General features: G+C 42.8%; 1 protein-coding gene across 1 annotated transcript; it reads left to right on the forward strand.

The window, feature by feature from the left end:
* Positions 1-63: 63 nt before the first annotated feature.
* On the forward strand, positions 64-4,139 carry LOC124044472 (endothelin receptor type B-like). The gene is made up of 7 exons (XM_046364102.1): positions 64-450; positions 567-679; positions 2,316-2,520; positions 2,719-2,859; positions 3,165-3,298; positions 3,380-3,488; positions 4,005-4,139. Exons 1-7 carry the CDS (start codon positions 64-66, stop codon positions 4,137-4,139), a joined length of 1,224 nt encoding a protein of 407 aa, XP_046220058.1.
* The last annotated feature ends 12,864 nt before the right edge of the window (positions 4,140-17,003 follow it).

Consider the following 17,003-nt stretch of genomic DNA (forward strand, 5'->3'; position numbering starts at 1 on the left):
TTGAGGAAATCATCGTCAATGGAAATTGTAGCTCTTGTTCTCTCTCTGCTGCTCGCCAATGCAATGGTTTTAATCAGTGCAGCGACCAATGATCAGAATCCACAACCAGCTCCTACTATTCAACTCTTTGCCACTGCCTCTTCAGATGCTGTAGAGCTTACAGAGGGCCACACATCGAATGGTTCTGTTCCCTTATTCAAAACAGCAGGACGAAGCCCCCGACCCCATCCCATGTGCTTAGTGTCGACTGGAATCAGAGACACTTTCAAATACATCAGTACTGTGGTGTCTACTCTTGTATTCATCGTTGGAATAGTTGGAAATTCAGTACTCTTGAGAATTATATATGAAAACAAATGTATGAGAAGTGGACCTAACATTCTCATTGCCAATCTTGCTTTGGGAGACCTGCTGCATATCGTGATAGATATTCCAGTCAATGCTTACAGGGTGAGTTATTAGCAATGTGGGGTGCAGTGATCTGTCTATCCTGATCTATCAAATCGGATTTGTATTATTGAGTACAAATTGATTTTAAATATAATATTGACTTGTTGTTTTTGCAGCTCATGGCTGAGGACTGGCCGTTTGGTTTGGCACTCTGTAAACTAATCCCTTTCATCCAGAAAACCTCTGTTGGAATCACAGTGTTGAGTTTATGTGCCTTGAGCATTGACAGGTGAGAGGTATGACAGGTATGACAGGTATGACAGGTGAGAGGTATGACAGGTGACAGGTATGACAGGTGACAGGTATGACAGGTATGACAGGTGAGAGGTATGACAGATGAGAGGTATGACAGATGAGAGGTATGGCAGGTATGACAGGTGAGAGGTATGACAGGTGAGAGGTATGACAGGTGAGAGGTATGACAGGTGACAAGTATGACAGGTGAGAGGTATGACAGGTGAGATGTATGACCGTTGACAGGTATGACAGGTGAGAGGTATGACCGTTGACAGGTATGACAGGTGAGAGGTATGACAGGTATGACAGGTGAGAGGTATGACAGGTGACAGGTGAGAGGTATGACAGGTGAGAGGTATGACCGTTGACAGGTATGACAGGTGAGAGGTATGACCGTTGACAGGTATGACAGGTGAGAGGTATGACAGGTATGACAGGTGAGAGGTATGACAGGTATGACAGGTGAGAGGAATGACAGGTATGACAGATGAGAGGTATGACAGGTATGACAGATGAGAGGTATGACAGGTGAGAGGTGACAGGTGAGAGGTATGACAGGTATGACAGGTGAGAGGAATGACAGGTATGACAGATGAGAGGTATGACAGATGAGAGGTATGACAGGTGAGAGGTATGACAGGTATGACAGGTGAGAGGAATGACAGGTATGACAGATGAGAGGTATGACAGGTATGACAGATGAGAGGTATGACAGGTGAGAGGTATGAGAGGTATGACAGGTGAGAGGTATGACAGGTATGACAGGTATGACAGATGAGAGGTATGACAGGTGAGAGGTATGACAGGTATGACAGGTGAGAGGTATGACAGGTATGACAGGTGAGAGGTATGACAGGTATGACAGATGAGAGGTATGACAGGTGAGAGGAATGACAGGTATGACAGATGAGAGGTATGACAGGTGAGAGGAATGACAGGTATGACAGATGAGAGGTATGACAGGTGAGAGGTATGACAGGTGACAGATGGAATGACAGGTATGACAGATGAGAGGTATGACAGGTGAGAGGAATGACAGGTATGACAGATGACAGGTATGACAGGTATGACAGGTATGACAGGTATGACAGGTATGACAGGTGATGACAGGTATGACAGATGAGAGGTATGACAGGTGAGAGGAATGACAGGTATGACAGATGAGAGGTATGACAAGTGAGAGGAATGACAGGTATGACAGATGAGAGGTATGACAGGTGAGAGGTATGACAGGTGAGAGGAATGACAGGTATGACAGATGAGAGGTATGACAGGTGAGAGGAATGACAGGTATGACAGATGAGAGGTATGACAGGTATGACAGGTATGACAGGTATGACAGGTATGACAGGTATGACAGGTGAGAGGATTACACCTTCAGTTCACATTTCTGTTTCAAGATAGTTGGACATGACTGTATTACTTAGATTTTACAAGGCAAAACCAGAGTATAGAATACAAAAGGTTATAAGAAGAGTAACATGGTTAGAGTTGGCTGATGTCTACATTTCAACAAATATATTTATTTGAAGTAGGCCCTGAAATTCCCTTCATTGCAATATGATTTTTGTTTTATTGTTATGAACAAAACGCTCCCCAGCCACATAATTTCCCTGTTGATTTTCTAGGTATCGAGCTGTTGCATCCTGGAATCGAATTAAAGGCATTGGGGTTTCAACGTGGACAGTAGTGGAAATAACTGTGATATGGGTGATATCAACATTCCTGGCTGTGCCTGAAGTTGTCGGCTTTGATATGATAACGATGGAGTATAAAGGACAGCATCTGACAATATGTCTGCTTCACCCCATACAGACCAATCAGTTCATGCAGGTAATGTCAGTCCTGACAACATGCAGTAATATGGAAAAATAAAAGGTCAATAATGTGTTTCATTTGGTTTTCTTTAGATAATAAATGAAAACGACAGATTGATGATATAATGCAGCCAGTGAGGTGTGCTTATCATCACATTCCAGTATGTATATAAAACCGGAAACCACAATACTAAACACTCAATTTTTCCATAAGTTTTATAAATCAGCAAAAGACTGGTGGCTCTTCGGTTTCTACTTCTGCGTGCCGCTGGCTTGCACGGCTGTCTTCTACACCCTGATGGCCCGGAAAATGTTGAGGAAGAATGAGAATACCCTGGGGAACTACACCATACAGGTGATTACAGCTCTGGTACTAGAGAGGTATTAGATGTACAGCTTTCTACTCCAGACCAGCAGTAAAACACGCTGATTCAACTAATCATGCTCCAGCCCAAAGACAATGATATGTTGATTATTTTAAACAAATGTGTTCGTGCTGGGGTGGAATAAAAGCCTCCACATCCCATTAGCTTTCCTGGACCGAACATGGAGGCCCATGGTGCAGTATAGACACTGTAGTTCTAGCGCTGTAATGCCGTTATTGTTTTTATGCTGTCATTAAAATGTCTAAGATAAATCTCCTTATCTGTTTTCACCCAGAGACGAGAAGTGGCCAAGACGGTGTTTTGCTTAGTGCTTGTGTTTACACTCTGTTGGTTACCACTGTACCTGAGCAGAATCTTAAAACTCACCATTTATGATGAGAAGGATTCTAAAAGGTGTCAGCTACTGAGGTAAGAAAGGATACATTAAACCGTCACTGCTGTTCTCAATTGTGGTATGTGTTACTGACCTGATCCTCTCATCCTTTTCAGTGTGTTTCTTGTCCTGGACTATATTGGCATTAATATGGCATCACTGAACTCCTGCATCAACCCCATCGCTCTGTACATGGTCAGCAAACGATTCAAAACATGTTTCAAGGTAAGATTGAATATAATCTTCCTCATTGTTTATTATATCAGTACTTACACACACGAGACCGAGGTAGGTAAAGGATGAAGTCTGACGATATGACACGTGCTGTATGGACTACATGTTCCAGTCATTTCTGACTCGTTGACTTTTAACAGTTAAACTTGTAAAGGGCAATGACTTGAGGTGGGTAAGAAAATGCAGTCCTTTGAAAACAGTAACCAGAGCTGAACTAGACACCAGACAGGTCATAGCTGAATCAGCAACACTCATAGCTAAGGTTTAATCTAAGGGCATTCACAGTGCTGCTAGTTTGCATTTTAATCTAAGAGAATTTACGGTGCTAGAATGCAACGTAAAACTTGATAGCATATTGATCTGACAGCCCAGAACCAAAATCTCTGGTCAACTATGTTAAGCCTGTCCACAACATATTCATTGATAGTTTTGTGTTTGACTGTATTTGAAAATGATGTATTGTCCTTTGGACTTCTCTAACTCATTGTCTTTTTGTCTGTCCCTTAGAAACGCCTATGTTGTTGGTGCATACATCCTGAACTATTGATGCTTGAAGAGGTACAGTCTATCTTGAAGTCAAATAAGCAGGACCAGGCCTGTATGCACAGTGACATTAGAGCTAATAAGCCCACCTCCACTTGAGTAAGAGGACACTTGACTGTTTAAACAATATATTACTATGACATAGGCATAGATTTATTTCTTTTTTTGCTCAGTTTTACTGTGTCTATGGATGTTTCTCTGTAATAATTTCAAAGATGGCTTATTTAATGTTGTGAATATTTAATTAATGTAATTTCAGTGTGAGGGTCTATACATAACCTATAGTCTTTGGCTTTTCCTCAATGTCTTTATTGGTTCTGTAGACTCAGACACTGTAATGTACCGTCATTAGTGGTATAGGGTTGCTTAGCAACAAATCCTGTGGCATTGTCTGTTGTGAGCTTGTTATCAGTAGAACATCTGCTTATGATATGACACACTCAGACGAAGAGAGTCAGACAGTTCTGACTCCGTTCCCTCGGGCCTTGACTCACTCCCACTCCTCTACGTACGTCATGTTGCACCTATATCATACACACTGTGAGTTTATGTGCCCTGGCCGGTAACATGTTTACCTGGAAAACTCTGCCTCAAGGCACTTAGTCTTGACACATATCCAGCATTACACGCTCTTACCACCTGTAAAGAGATTACCCAATTACATAGAAATACTGATTAGTTGTTGTTTTTTTAAGAAGAAATTTAATGAGAATTTTGAAAAAGCTTATAACCAAATTAGTTCTCCTATTCATTATCAAAACTGTGTCAGAGAGGGCATGACAAATTATTAGGACACAAATGTATATTTCCGTCTCTCTGAGAGAAAGCCGTCCTCTCACATCTCGCACCTTTAGTTCCTAAACCTATCGCTTCGGAGACACCAGTGGATTCTGCCTTCGCCGCTGAACGACTGATTGATGCCTATTTGTAATGCATTTTTAGATGTGTAATGAACGGAGACACTTTTATAAAAGACCTGCGAGTGGAAAATGAGGAAACGGAGATGACAGAATGGGGTCAGAAGGAGGGGTCAGAAGGAGGTCAGAAGGAGGGGTCAGAAGGATGACAGAATGGGGTCAGAAGGAGGGGTCAGAAGGAGGGGTGAGGGCAGAGCTGAGCACCTGATGGGTCCTGTCACAGGACAAGGCAAGCACAGATAGGAAGTCTTTCTTCCGTCCAATACCTTATCAATCTGGTGAACTATTTTAAGGAGGAATTATATTCCACCCCGTAACGTATAGAAGGAAGCCTTCTAGAGAGAGAGGCTGACTTTCAACCTGTTATGAAAATATCGTCATTCTTTGTCATGGAATACAATAATGCTCTGTACGATAGTTTCTGTACTGTAACTCTACCTGACTGTATGTACAGTATGGGAATTATTTATAAGGATGTCAATTAATTGCATTTTCCTTTATGTTTTTGGCGATATGATGATTTATACCCAGACATATTAAACAGCATCCGTGAATCAAATAATAGGATAATGCATTTGATTTAGGTAAGATATTGCTAGAAGTCACTCTTATGGTCCCATACAGTTTCTTGTTTTTTGTTCTTTAGATCTTTAATGAATGTAAACGTCAAAATAAATTCCTATTTATACGTTACGTGTGGTTGTAATCACCATTTCATTCTTCTTCATGAGTGTCAGAACACAACATAGTTTCCTCCGTTGCCTCTCGTCTCTGCCCATTTTCCACACGTCAACCACTGACGGACTGAACTGAAGCAGTCTCAACGCAGGGACTTACAAAATCCCCGTTGAAATGGAAAACAGATCAATTCTCACCAAACATCAGTATGAGGCTAAGGAGGAAGGGTAGCCTAGTGGTTAGAGTGTTGGACTAGTAACCACAAGGTTGCAAGTTCAAACCCCCGAGTGGACAAGGTCATTAACCCACTGCTCCTAGGCCGTCATTGAAAATAAGAATTTGTTCTTAACTGACTTGCCTAGTAAAATACAAATATTCATAATCTCCTAAATGATATCATCATTATGCAATTACAGGCTCATTTGAACATCCTATTCAATCTGTGCATTACAGTCATGATTAGCATAGTGTATGTTCCTACAAGTGAATAAAGGGAAGCGGGGGAAGCGTACCTTCTAAACCACACTGCTTTGATATCTGCTGTGTTAGACTCCTGCAATGCATCTTCTGTTGTCATGCTGGAGTGCTTTGCCAGCCTGGAACACATGGTGATGCGGGTGCCCAGACACCGGGGACATGGTGATGCGGGTGCCCAGACACCGGGGTCATGGAAAACTCCTTTAGAACAGAACCAATGAATGCGTGTTGTTTTGATTTCGGAGACGATCTGGAAAAGCAACTGATCTGATTTGAATATCACACAAAACATCTAAAATAACCAGTTGTACTTAGACATCTAAAATAACTGGCTATACTGAGACATCTAAAATAACTGGCTATACTTAGACATTTAAAATAACCGGCTATACTGAGACATCTAAAATAACTGGCTATACTTAGGCATTAAAAATAACTGGCTATACTTAGACATCTAAAATAACCAGTTATACTTAGACATCTAAAATAACTGGCTATACTTAGACATCTAAAATAACTGACTATAATTAGACATCTAAAATAACTGGCTATACTTGGACATCTCAAATAACTGCCTATACTTAGACATCTCAAATAACTGCCTATACTTAGACATCTAAAATAACTGGCTATACTTAGACATCTAAAATAACTGGCTATACTTAGACATCTAAAATAACTGGCTATACTTAGACATCTAAAATAACTGGCTATACTTAGACATCTAAAATAACTGGCTATACTTAGACATCTAAAATAACTGGCTATACTTAGACATCTAAAATAACTGGCTATACTTGGACATCTAAAATAACCGGCTATACTTAGACATTTAAAATAACCGGCTATACTTGGACATCTAAAATAATCGGCTATACTTAGACATTTAAAATAATCGGCTATACTTGGACATTTAAAATAATCGGCTATACTTGGACAATGCACGGTGGGAAAGGGTTTTTCTTTCTATATACAGTATGTTTTATAATCATCTACGGGTTATTTTGAAAATAAATTGGTTAACTTTGTATTTTGTATCAGATTCCCACTTTTCTCTCATATTCTCTTGTTGTCAATTATTGTTGGACCTTGTCCTGTCACAGTAAAATATATATAATAATATAAGCCATTTAGCAGACGCTTTTATCCAAAGCAACTTACAGTCATGTGTGCATACATTCTACGTATGGGTGGTCCCGGGAATTGAACCCACTACCCTGGCGTTACAAGCGCCATGCTCTACCAACTGAGCTACAGAAGGACCATCATTAAAATGGTGTGGTCCTGTCCTGTTCCCCGCAGTGTGTTGCCATGACTGGCAGATGACATTGAGACACATCATGGTCTTTCGTCCTCAGAGACGGTGACGTCAGTGTCAACTTCTGAGAGAGACAGAGAGAGCAGTTGTCTCAGACCTTCCCTAAGTAATATCTGTGCACACAAGACCCAGATATGGTTTCCCAGGGTGGCGCCGAGACTCCCCAGACTGTGGATTTAATTAACAGTGTGAAATTAATTAATCAGTTGGGTGGCAGGTAAAGGGGACATCTCCATGGAACTGCTTTCACAACCCAGACAAGCATTCTATGTGTGCTGACAGCTATTCATTTGCAGCATGTTTTATAATAGTGCTTGATTATATATAGAGATGCTGTGAAACGCAGAGGAGATTAAAAGCATCAAAATAACAGCTCCCCCCCAAAAAAATCAAAGTATGAACCTGTGTTTGATCTGTTCTATAAATTAATTACAAATTTCACTTCTGTATAATAATTTGGTGCAAATTAGATGGAAATTAGATAAAATATTCATTTAGTTATCTAGGGAATCTGCCTGGAGGGCTTTTTAGTCTTCAGTCTGGCTCAAAATGCTGTCCATATGGTAATTATGTACAGTAGTGTTGCAGGAGTATTGGTCTGATGCCTACTGGCAGGCAGAGAGGAGTCTGTCTGTGACAAACTGCTGCTAGGACCTGATGTGAGTGGAAGGCGATAATGAGGCTGTTGTAAGACTTAAGTATAGCACCTGCCCCAGGGGTGGCATATCTAAGCACTCAGCCTCTCATTGTTGCACGTGCTGCACAGGATTAAAAATACATTCACTTTCTTCTTCATAAACTTTGTCAGTACTCCCAGCAACGCTTTGGACAACTTGCGCTTTCATGTTGTAAAGCCTCTTGATATTTGTGTGAATGAACTTCCTTCTAGCTTCACAGTTTGACATGTGAAGTCTTGATTTGTACCTTGAGATATCTATTTGCTCTGCTAAAGTGCGTTTAGAACATGAGTACAAAACCAGTGGAAAGGTTTCTGCAAACACATTGGGAAAGCTTGAGAAACAACCCCATTGTATAATATCCACTGAGTGTACAAAACATTAGACTGGCATAGACTGACCATGGCATAGACCGACCATGTGAATCCAGGAGAAAGCTATGATCTGTTATTGATGTCACTTGTTAAAGTCACTTCAATTAGTGTAAATGAAGGGGATGAGACAGGTTAAAGAAGGATGTTTAAGCCCTGAGACAATTGAGACATGGATTGTGTATGTGTGCCATTCAGAGGGTGAATGGACAAGACAAAATATCAAGAACTGCAACGCTGCAGGATTTTTCACGTTCAACAGTTTCCCGTGTGTATCAAGAATGGCCAACCACCCAAGGGATATCCAGCCAACTTGACACAACTGCGGAAAGAATTGGAGTCAACATGGGCCAGGGGTGGGGGGGGTGTTTTTTGTACTAACAAGGTACAAGTCCAGTAGGGGGACAGGAAGCAGGAAGTCCATTAGGGGGACAGGAAGCAGGAAGTGTCTGTCCTTAGAGGTGGTAAACCTTTCTCAAATCAGGTCTATACAATCCCTCTGTCACCCCCTGATCTGCTTCACCTGTCTTGTGATTGTCTCCACCCCCTCCAGGTGTCACCCATCTTCTCCATTATCCCCTGTGTATTTATACCTGTGTTCTCTGTTTTGTCTGTTGCCAGTTTGTTTTGTTTCATCAAGCCTACCACTGGTTTTCCCTCTGTTCACGTCTCTTTAATGTTCCTGTTCCCTAGTTTTCCCAGTTTTGACCTTTTCAGCCTGTCCTGATCCTGAGCCTGCCTGTCGCCCGGTGCCCTACCTGTCTGGATTACTGACCCCTGCCTGCCCTGATCCTGAGCCTGCCTGTCGCCCGGAGCCCCACCTGTCTGGATTACTGACCCCTGCCTACACTGACCCTGAGCCTGCCTGTCGCCCAGTGCCCCACCTGTCTGGATTACTGACCCCTGCCTACACTGACCCTGAGCCTGCCTGTCGCCCGGAGCCCCACCTGTCTGGATTACTGACCCTGCCTACACTGACCCTGAGCCTGCCTGTCGCCCGGAGCCCCACCTGTCTGGATTACTGACCCCTGCCTACACTGACCCTGAGCCTGCCTGTCGCCCGGTGCCCTACCTGTCTGGATTACTGACCCCTGCCTACACTGACCCTGAGCCTGCCTGTCGCCCGGTGCCCTACCTGTCTGGATTACTGACCTCTGCCTACACTGACCCTGAGCCTGCCTGTCGCCCGGAGCCCCACCTGTCTGAATTACTGACCTCTGCCTACACTGACCCTGAGCCTGCCTGTCGCCCGGTGCCCTACCTGTCTGGATTACTGACCCCTGCCTGCCCTGATCCTGAGCCTGCCTGTCGCCCGGTACCTTTGCCCCACCTGTCTGAATTATTGACCCCTGCCTGTCATTGACCTGTCTTTTGCCTGACCCTGTTGAATGACTAAACTGTGGTTAATTCAACGTTGTCTGCATTTGGGTCTTACCTCAAACGTGATACCCTCACTCTCTGTATAATGAAGAAAACACACCTCTGTCATTGTGGCTTTCTCTGTAATCAGACGTAATATGGAAACTCTCACCAGACTAAACATCGCTCTTGTTGTCCCCAACAAAAAACAATCATACAGTCCTCTATAATAGTCTGAATACACCTACACTCCACCTACACACAGGTGTAGACATTTAAGTAAAACAAGTACACTATAGATGCAACCTCATTCAATAAACAGAGAGGTTGTTTATTATCTATGCAGAGTCACTTTACCCCTACCTACATGTAAATATGACCTCAATTACCTCAACTAACCTGTTTATTATCTATGCATAGTCACTTCACCCCTACCTACATGTACAAATGACCTCAATTACCTCAACTAACCTGTTTATTATCTACGCAGAGTCACTTTACCCCTACCTACATGTACATATTACCTCAATTACCTTGACTAACCTGTTTATTATCTACGCAGACTCACTTTAACCCTACCTACATGTAAATATGACCTCAATTACATCAACTAACCTGTTTATTATCTACGCAGAGTCACTTTACCCCTACCTACATGTAAATATTACCTCAATGACCTTGACTAACCTGTACCTCCGCACATAGACTCGGTACTGTTACCCCCTGGATATAGCCTCCATTATTCACTTTTTGACTTCAGATTATTTCGTTTGAAATATTTTCTTAACTCTATTTCTTGAACTGCATTGTTGGTTAAAGGCTTGTAAAGTAAGCATTTTACGGCAAGGTCTACACCTGTTGTATTCGACGCATGTGACAAATACAATTTGATTTGATTAGATTAGACAGAGAGAGGCTGGCACCCAGCATCAAGGCAGCATTTCATTTAAATAAATAAAAATTGTTGGATGCGAGCAGATCTTGATAAGAAATATACAGTTTGAATGGACTGGAATTAACAAGGCAAGACTTCTTGTACAGAACCAGCAGGCATTTAATTAATAGGCATTTGGGCCTTGCATGTTAAAACAGTGAGGAGCCTGCCACTACAGCCTAATGCAGGAAAAACTTCAGAGAAACCTGCAAACAGCAGGGAGAGCCAGATCACTAGGCAGAGCTGCTAGTGGTCACTCAACCGTGGGATTAAAAAGCTTTTAATCCATGTCCCAAAACCAGGCTCATTCTCACCATACCAGACAAAATAAAAGTAACGTCTAGATGCGGATGTTGCCATGGCAAAAAAAATTAAGTCGTGTTAGGGCTCTTTTCTGAAAATGCCACTAACAATGAAAGCATTTCAGTGCTCTCTCGTGGGTAAACGTAATGAGCAGATGTAAAAGGTTTTCTGTGTACTGGGTTAGGTGCAAAACGATACTGTCACTACCGCTTATTCTGTTCACGTCTGGATGTAATGGCAAGCATGCAATCAAATGCAGTGAATGCCTGCCAGAGTGGCTTGCGCTACTAATGTGTTAGACGCGACAACAACCCACTGGGCACAGACATCAGTTCAACGTCTATTTCACGTTGGTTCAACGTCTATTTCACGTTGGTTCAACGTCATTTCATCGAAAGGTAGGAAGCCGTGTCCAACAGATGAACCAATATATTCACTGCTAATTCCCCGAAAGTGGAGAAGCTTGATAATTAAGACCACATGTATCAAATAAAATTGTTACTAGGCTAAAGTGTCTACCTTATACTACATTGAGGTATATAGGTGTCTGTGAATACCTGTGAATGAAAGAAAAAAAGAGACATTTTGAGTTTGCGGTCTGGTGGTTTCACATGGCTGCAGTCAAAACCCTGTCAGCCTGTCCTTGTTTTGATGGGCGATAACCAAAGTGCAGGTGGATGCAAGAAAAGCCTGGCACCCTCCGTCACTGGGCTGCGGTGGACTCTGTGTCTAAGGTTTCAATTAACATGGGAGGGGTGGTTTGCTGTCTGGCTACTGGGCACAGTGGGTCAGTGTTCACAGAGGCCTGTTTGTTCCCTGGCCTGAAGGGCTCCCTGGGTAAACATGGCTCCAGAGGGGAGACAACAACCAAAAAAGGCCCCACTGTCTCAAACTGGGGTTGCTGCTCCTCCAACACATTCATCTCTTTCTCCTCTACAGCAGTACATTTCTCTTCTAAGGGGGTGAAAGAAAAATAGTTTCTTAGAACGCGGCCCAAGGATACTATAACTTCTGTTGTTCTGGGCAATGGATTTCTCTCAGGATAAATGCTTTTTTTTTTTCTTCTTTTTTTCTTGTGGTAGTATTTCCTGTCTTCTTCTCTGGCTGTCTATGGAGTCCGAATGTTTTCCCTCGTGTCGTCTCATTAACGATGATATATCCACACTGTGCAAGGTTGCCAGTAGCAGCCTTCAGTGTACAGGATCTTCTTAATTGACCTTCAACGACGTAGGTTCCATATAGAGTAGATCTGACAGAGTCTTTTACTAAAGTTCATATCATTCTGACATCCAATAGTGTCAAAATGATCAATTTATTATTTTATGGTAACCTCATATTCATACGCACTTTTCTGGCTGTGATTTCCAAGAGATGAAATAGCCGAGGCTAATCTTGCTCCTTGGCGCTGTCAGGTCAGAGATTCAATAGTGTTCTGCAATCTGCAGTACAAAGTATAGCTCCATTATTGAGGGGACTTTAAAATGGGAGCTATGTGACACACGGCGGGATGATTTAGTTTAATGACCTTGGCAGTGACAGCACAGTGATGGAAATTGGACTCCCTCTGCAAATTTACATCACTTCAGGGTACTTGGGGCCTCTCTTAGAGGTTGCACTCCAGAACACGAGCCATCAGGAGGTCCTGGACATGTCATGCATGTCACCTTCCTTTAAGTGCATCTGTAGACGTGGGAGGGGGATTAATATTGTATAGCCTACGGAGGCGCAGGGGCACTGCAGATGTGATAAGCACCTCGCCCCCCCCCCCCACCTCCTGAAAAAAGAAGGAGAAAGAAAACAGGAAAGACCTCTGCACCAAGACAAGCATCTCTTTGTTTTCATATTTACACTGCTACATGCTTTCAATGGGCGCTTTACAGACAAATCTGATGGAATTTCACATCTGTTGCAATTTGACAGGCAGGGATCGTCCCGTGTGACATCGACTCGATCTCAGTGTGTTCCTTTTCAATTATCTAGGAAGGTGACATATGGCTTTTAGATAGGCTGATCTGATTTCCTTTCATTTCCAGATGGGGAAACATTTAAGATGTATTCCAATCTTGGTTGCGGTGGGGAAATGTTCTGGCCGTTGTGATCACGTTATGTGGTTGCTTAACCTCCCTCCATGCCTTTCTCCTGTTGTTTCTACTGAAATGTCATTTTTACTCAAATGTCCTCGTGGTTGCCCTGACACCCATTTCACATTAGTTCACATCAACGAAGATGTCAACGTGCACAAATTACATTGCCTTCAACCTGGTGCTGAATTGTGATGGGAATTGTGGTAACCATTGCTGTCACATCAGTTTTAACTGCAGGGCCCCGTACTGCTGAGGAAACAGAACAGACATTGAATAGATAGATCGACATGAAAATCACTATGTACTGTACTAAGTACTAAGTACCAGGGGTAACATTACCAGGGGTAACATTACATCATAACCGTATCAGTCAGTAATGTACAGTATGTACAGTATAGAAACTGTACATTATCTTCATTAATAATTTATACAGATCACTGTATTAATTTCCATACATTCCATAAAATACAGCGCTGTGCAGAAAAAAAGTATTGGTAGGCTTTGTTTACTGAAAAGACATGTTGAAAGGGGAAGAAAGAAACCAGGTATGTTTATTTCTGAATCAAAAGCTGCAAACTGCTGTGCTACATTTGTTTTTCTGGGTTTTTTTTTTCAAGTATTGCCTGCAGAGAAGTATTGCCTGCAGTGAAGTATTGCCTGCAGAGAAGTATTGCCGGCAGAGAAGTATTGCCTGCAGAGAAGTATTGCCTGCAGAGAAGTATTGCCTGCAGAGAAGTATTGCCTGCAGAGAAGTATTGCCTGCAGAGAAGTATTGCCGGCAGAGAAGTATTGCCGGCAGAGAAGTATTGCCTGCAGAGAAGTACAGTATTGCCTGCAGAGAAGTACAGTATTGCCTGTAGAGAAGTACAGTATTGCCTGCAGAGAAATATTGCCGGCAGAGAAGTACAGTATTGCCTGCAGAGAAGTACAGTATTGCCTGCAGAGAAGTACAGTATTGCTGCGGAGAAGTACAGTATTGCCTGCAGAGAAGTTTCTAATGAGTTGAATCATAGCCCACGGTTGTAACGAGCTGAATCATAGCCCACGGTTCTAATGAGCTGAATCATAGCCCAAGGTTCTAATGAGCTGAATCATAGCCCAAGGTTCTAATGAGCTGAATCATAGCCCACGGTTTCTAATGAGCTGAATCATAGCCCAAGGTTCTAATGAGCTGAATCATAGCCCAAGGTTCTAATGAGCTGAATCATAGCCCAAGGTTCTAATGAGCTGAATCATAGCCCACGGTTCTAATGAGCTGAATCATAGCCCAAGGTTCTAATGAGCTGAATCATAGCCCAAGGTTCTAATGAGCTGAATCATAGCCCATGGTTTCTAATGAGCTGAATCATAGCCCAAGGTTCTAATGAGATGAATCATAGCCCAAGGTTCTAATGAGCTGAATCATAGCCCAAGGTTCTAATGAGCTGAATCATAGCCCACGGTTCTAATGAGCTGAATCATAGCCCAAGGTTCTAATGAGCTGAATCATAGCCCACGGTTTCTAACGAGCTGAATCATAGCCCACGGTTTCTAATGAGCTGAATCATAGCCCAAGGTTCTAATGAGCTGAATCATAGCCCACGGTTCTAATGAGCTGAATCATAGCCCACGGTTCTAATGAGCTGAATCATAGCCCAAGGTTCTAACGAGCTGAATCATAGCCCACGGTTTCTAATGAGCTGAATCATAGCCCAAGGTTTCTAATGAGCTGAATCATAGCCCACGGTTTCTAATGAGCTGAATCATAGCCCACGGTTTCTAACGAGCTGAATCATAGCCCACGGATTCTAACGAAATCATAGCCCACGGTTTCTAATGAGCTGAATCATAGCCCACGGTTCTAACGAGCTGAATCATAGCCCAAGGTTCTAATGAGCTGAATCATAGCCCAAGGTTCTAATGAGCTGAATCATAGCCCAAGGTTCTAATGAGCTGAATCATAGCCCAAGGTTCTAATGAGCTGAATCATAGCCCAAGGTTCTAATGAGCTGAATCATAGCCCACGGTTTCTAATGAGCTGAATCATAGCCCAAGGTTCTAATGAGATGAATCATAGCCCAAGGTTCTAATGAGCTGAATCATAGCCCAAGGTTCTAATGAGCTGAATCATAGCCCAAGGTTCTAATGAGCTGAATCATAGCCCAAGGTTCTAATGAGCTGAATCATAGCCCACGGTTTCTAATGAGCTGAATCATAGCCCAAGGTTCTAATGAGATGAATCATAGCCCAAGGTTCTAATGAGCTGAATCATAGCCCAAGGTTCTAATGAGCTGAATCATAGCCCACGGTTCTAATGAGCTGAATCATAGCCCAAGGTTCTAATGAGCTGAATCATAGCCCACGGTTTCTAACGAGCTGAATCATAGCCCACGGTTTCTAATGAGCTGAATCATAGCCCAAGGTTCTAATGAGCTGAATCATAGCCCACGGTTCTAATGAGCTGAATCATAGCCCACGGTTCTAATGAGCTGAATCATAGCCCAAGGTTCTAACGAGCTGAATCATAGCCCACGGTTTCTAATGAGCTGAATCATAGCCCAAGGTTTCTAATGAGCTGAATCATAGCCCACGGTTTCTAATGAGCTGAATCATAGCCCACGGTTTCTAACGAGCTGAATCATAGCCCACGGATTCTAACGATTTGAATCATAGCCCACGGTTTCTAATGAGCTGAATCATAGCCCACGGTTCTAACGAGCTGAATCATAGCCCAAGGTTCTAATGAGCTGAATCATAGCCCAAGGTTCTAATGAGCTGAATCATAGCCCAAGGTTCTAATGAGCTGAATCATAGCCCAAGGTTCTAATGAGCTGAATCATAGCCCAAGGTTCTAATGAGCTGAATCATAGCCCACGGTTTCTAATGAGCTGAATCATAGCCCAAGGTTCTAATGAGATGAATCATAGCCCAAGGTTCTAATGAGCTGAATCATAGCCCAAGGTTCTAATGAGCTGAATCATAGCCCAAGGTTCTAATGAGCTGAATCATAGCCCAAGGTTCTAATGAGCTGAATCATAGCCCACGGTTTCTAATGAGCTGAATCATAGCCCAAGGTTCTAATGAGATGAATCATAGCCCAAGGTTCTAATGAGCTGAATCATAGCCCAAGGTTCTAATGAGCTGAATCATAGCCCACGGTTCTAATGAGCTGAATCATAGCCCAAGGTTCTAATAAGCTGAATCAAAGCCCACGGTTTCTAACGAGCTGAATCATAGCCCACGGTTTCTAATGAGCTGAATCATAGCCCAAGGTTCTAATGAGCTGAATCATAGCCCACGGTTTCTAATGAGCTGAATCATAGCCCACGGTTCTAATGAGCTGAATCATAGCCCAAGGTTCAAACGAGCTGAATCATAGCCCACGGTTTCTAACGAGCTGAATCATAGCCCACGGTTTCTAATGAGCTGAATCATAGCCCAAGGTTTCTAATGAGCTGAATCATAGCCCACGGTTTCTAATGAGCTGAATCATAGCCCACGGTTTCTAACGAGCTGAATCATAGCCCAAGGTTTCTAATGAGCTGAATCATAGCCCACGGTTTCTAATGAGCTGAATCATAGCCCACGGTTTCTAACGAGCTGAATCATAGCCCACGGTTTCTAACGAGTTGAATCATAGCCCACGGTTTCTAATGAGCTGAATCATAGCCCACGGTTCTAACGAGCTGAATCATAGCCCACGGTTCTAACGAGCTGAATCATAGCCCACGGTTTCTAATGAGCTGAATCATAGCCCACGGTTTCTAACGAGCTGAATCATAGCCCACGGTTTCTAACGAGTTGAATCATAGCCCACGGTTTCTAATGAGCTGAATCATAGCCCACGGTTCTAACAAGCTGAATCA

Source organism: Oncorhynchus gorbuscha, linkage group LG09 (genome assembly GCF_021184085.1).
Source record: "Oncorhynchus gorbuscha isolate QuinsamMale2020 ecotype Even-year linkage group LG09, OgorEven_v1.0, whole genome shotgun sequence".
NCBI lineage: Eukaryota > Metazoa > Chordata > Actinopteri > Salmoniformes > Salmonidae > Oncorhynchus > Oncorhynchus gorbuscha.